This window comes from Oncorhynchus clarkii, chromosome 18 (genome assembly GCF_045791955.1).
Source record: "Oncorhynchus clarkii lewisi isolate Uvic-CL-2024 chromosome 18, UVic_Ocla_1.0, whole genome shotgun sequence".
In the NCBI taxonomy this organism is placed as follows: domain Eukaryota; kingdom Metazoa; phylum Chordata; class Actinopteri; order Salmoniformes; family Salmonidae; genus Oncorhynchus; species Oncorhynchus clarkii.
Window position 1 is genome coordinate 50,029,861 of NC_092164.1, and position 2,945 is coordinate 50,032,805.

General features: G+C 44.8%; 1 protein-coding gene across 2 annotated transcripts in view; it reads left to right on the top strand.

Annotated features, from left to right (window-relative positions):
• Positions 1-257: 257 nt before the first annotated feature.
• The window catches only part of LOC139372698 (adenylate cyclase type 2-like), an 86,124-nt gene continuing 83,436 nt past the window's right edge, over positions 258-2,945 (top strand). For both annotated transcript variants that reach the window (XM_071112486.1, XM_071112487.1), the window contains exon 1: positions 258-545. In XM_071112486.1, coding sequence (XP_070968587.1) covers positions 258-545 — 288 coding nt within the window. The remainder of the gene's footprint in view (positions 546-2,945) is intronic.

Consider the following 2,945-nt stretch of genomic DNA (forward strand, 5'->3'; position numbering starts at 1 on the left):
TTGAGGAAGAGGAGGAGAAGGAAGAGGAAAAGGCTCAGTACACAGAGGGATTCAGGATTTGATTGTGACTAGGTGGACTAGGGAGAGGAGGAAAGAAGAGAAGAGAAGAGGAGGAGGAAAAGGAGGAGGAAAGGAGTCTTGATTTTTTTGTTTATCTAACAAAACTCCACAAAGAGGAAGAGGAGGAGGAAAAAGAGAAAGAGCTAGTGGGTTTGGACTGGGATAGTGGGTTTTGCGCACACCCCAAAGTCGCTACCATGTGGCAGGAGGCCTTACGGACGCGGGGGCGCTACCTTTTGGAGCGCGGGGGAGAGGGTGGAGATGGGGGAGAGGGAGGAGATGCCCTGGGGGATGTGTTTGTAGGTTTTGGGGAGACCCCGACACAGGGACAGGTGTGTGTGGGTGTGCCGGGACAGAAGACCCAGGACTGGCTGTATGAGTCCTACTACCGTATGAGCCAACAACACCCTCTCATCGTGTTCCTACTGCTCATAGTGATGGGAGCATGCCTCGCTCTACTGGCTGTGTTCTTTGCCTCCGGACTGGTGAGTGTGTGTGTGTGTGTGTGTGTGTGTGTGTGTGTGTGTGTGTGTGTGTGTGTGTGTGTGTGTGTGTGTGTGTGTGTGTGTGTGTGTGTGTGTGTGTGTGTGTGTGTGTGTGTGTGTGTGTGTGTGTGTGTGTGGAGAAGCGGGTTGGGGAGGGACTGTGTGTGTGTTGGGATGGAGGGACTGTGTGTGTGTTGGGATGGAGGGACTGTGTGTGTGTTGGGATGGAGGGACTGTGTGTGTGTTGGGATGGAGGGACTGTGTGTGTGTTGGGATGGAGGGACTGTGTGTGTGTTGGGATGGAGGGACTGTGTGTGTGTTGGGATGGAGGGACTGTGTGTGTGTCATGTTGATATAAAATGCAGAGCTGTGTTGACTGATTGGAGTGGTGCAGAATATGACAACAGGGCTTATTTCAAGTGCTGTTTCTGCTGTGGGACACACACGCACACTTGAAGAGCGCTGCCTATTACTGAAGTGTGTTCACTATTGTTTGCGTCTCAGCATGTATGTGACAATGAGAGATGAACAGGGCGAGAGAGGGCGGAGAGAGAGAGAAAGGAAGAGTGATGAAAAGAGAGAGAGACACGGTCAGACTGTGTGATTTATCATTCAGTCCATTGATGTGTTTTTCCTCTGCAGAGTGTTATAACACGTCTCGCCTCCCACAGTTAACACAAACACACACACACACACACACACACACACACACACACACACACACACACACACACACACACACACACACACACACACACACACACACACACACACACACACACACACACACACACACACACACACACACTCTCACACACACTCTCACACACACACACACACACACTCACACACACTCTCACACACACACACACACACACTCACACACACACTCACACACACACACACACACCTCGCCACCGCAGCAGAAAAGTTAGAGTATTGCAGCATCAGCAACAGAGCCAGAAGGGTCCTAAGCTGTTTTCAATGTAACAGCAGAATATCAATTCATAACTCATGATAGTTCTGGATGGATGTGAAAAAAATAACATATAGTGTGATTCAATGTGGGATTCAACCGTAGGTCTCTCTGCCACTAGAGGGTTGACTATGGGACATTTATCAAGGACTGGGACAATATAGCATGTATAAGTGGGTCAATGTGGAGCATGTACTGTATGTAACTGTTCAACAACAATTCCTTCTTTATTGCCTCTGAAGGAAAGAAAGTTGTAATATAGGCTTAGTAATCATATAAACCTATCAGATGCTTTTATCTAAAGTGGCTTACAGTATAATGAATGCATACATCTTTATGTATGATTCCAGTGGGAACAGAAATCCAGAACCTTGGCATTGCTAGTGCCATGCTCTTACCAAATGAGCAACACAGGACAGAATACATTATACTGAGTTGAACTCTGCCATGCACTGTGTTAAATAAAAACTCCAGCCATCTCATATTATCAGGCTGCCAGAATGCTATTATATAATCAAAGCTAGCTGTTAGTTTCTAGATGTATCTTCATGCCATTTCTTCAGTCTTCTCTCTCTGATCTATTCCAGGAACACTCCAGCAACAGAACCACAGTGGGTTGTTCTTAGAATGTTTCCTTTTACCTAGTCAAAAACATTCCTGGAATAACACTCTTGGCAAAAACCCTGAATGATTGATTATGATGTCGCCTCACAGGTTGTTATCAATGACGTCGTATCCCGTTCCACTTCAAACATTCCATTCTCAGCTGGCCGTAACCTGCTCGCGTGCATTACAGCGCAAAACACCGCTGGAGCACACCTCTATCTCTCAATATAAGCCACCATTTCATTTGATTTAAAACATTTGATATAAATACAAGTATACTAGCTATACCTGACAAGTATGTATAGTTTATATACATTTTCCATCCATTGTGGGCTCTGCCTATCAAGCAGCAGAAGGGTGCATTTTCCCATATAATGTAGCTAGGTACCTAGAGAAATGTTTGCAAGCTAGCTAGAAACTTTTCTCCTACCAACATACCTAGTATAGCTAACATATTTATCCCCATCCCCTTATTTACATTGTTTTAAGATCTTTTAAAATCACTGTTGCTGCTGTGCAATGAGACAGACATGACATTGATTGATGGACCAAGTCAAATTGAATAACTAGCTAATGACAGATCATGTCAATTTGGCCAGCTAGGTAATAAGCTAACTTTCAGTGTATACAACTAGGTTAGCTAGCTAGCTAGTTATCTAAATATTGTTTGATTTGCTTCCCAGCTGACAGTAATCAGACAGACCACTAGGACAGGCTTAGATTCAAAATAAATCTTACCACATGTCCATCTCTTTACAAAAGCCTTAGCTATCTCTGATGAACCAAGCTAAATGACAGAAGTTGTTTGCTTAGCTAGC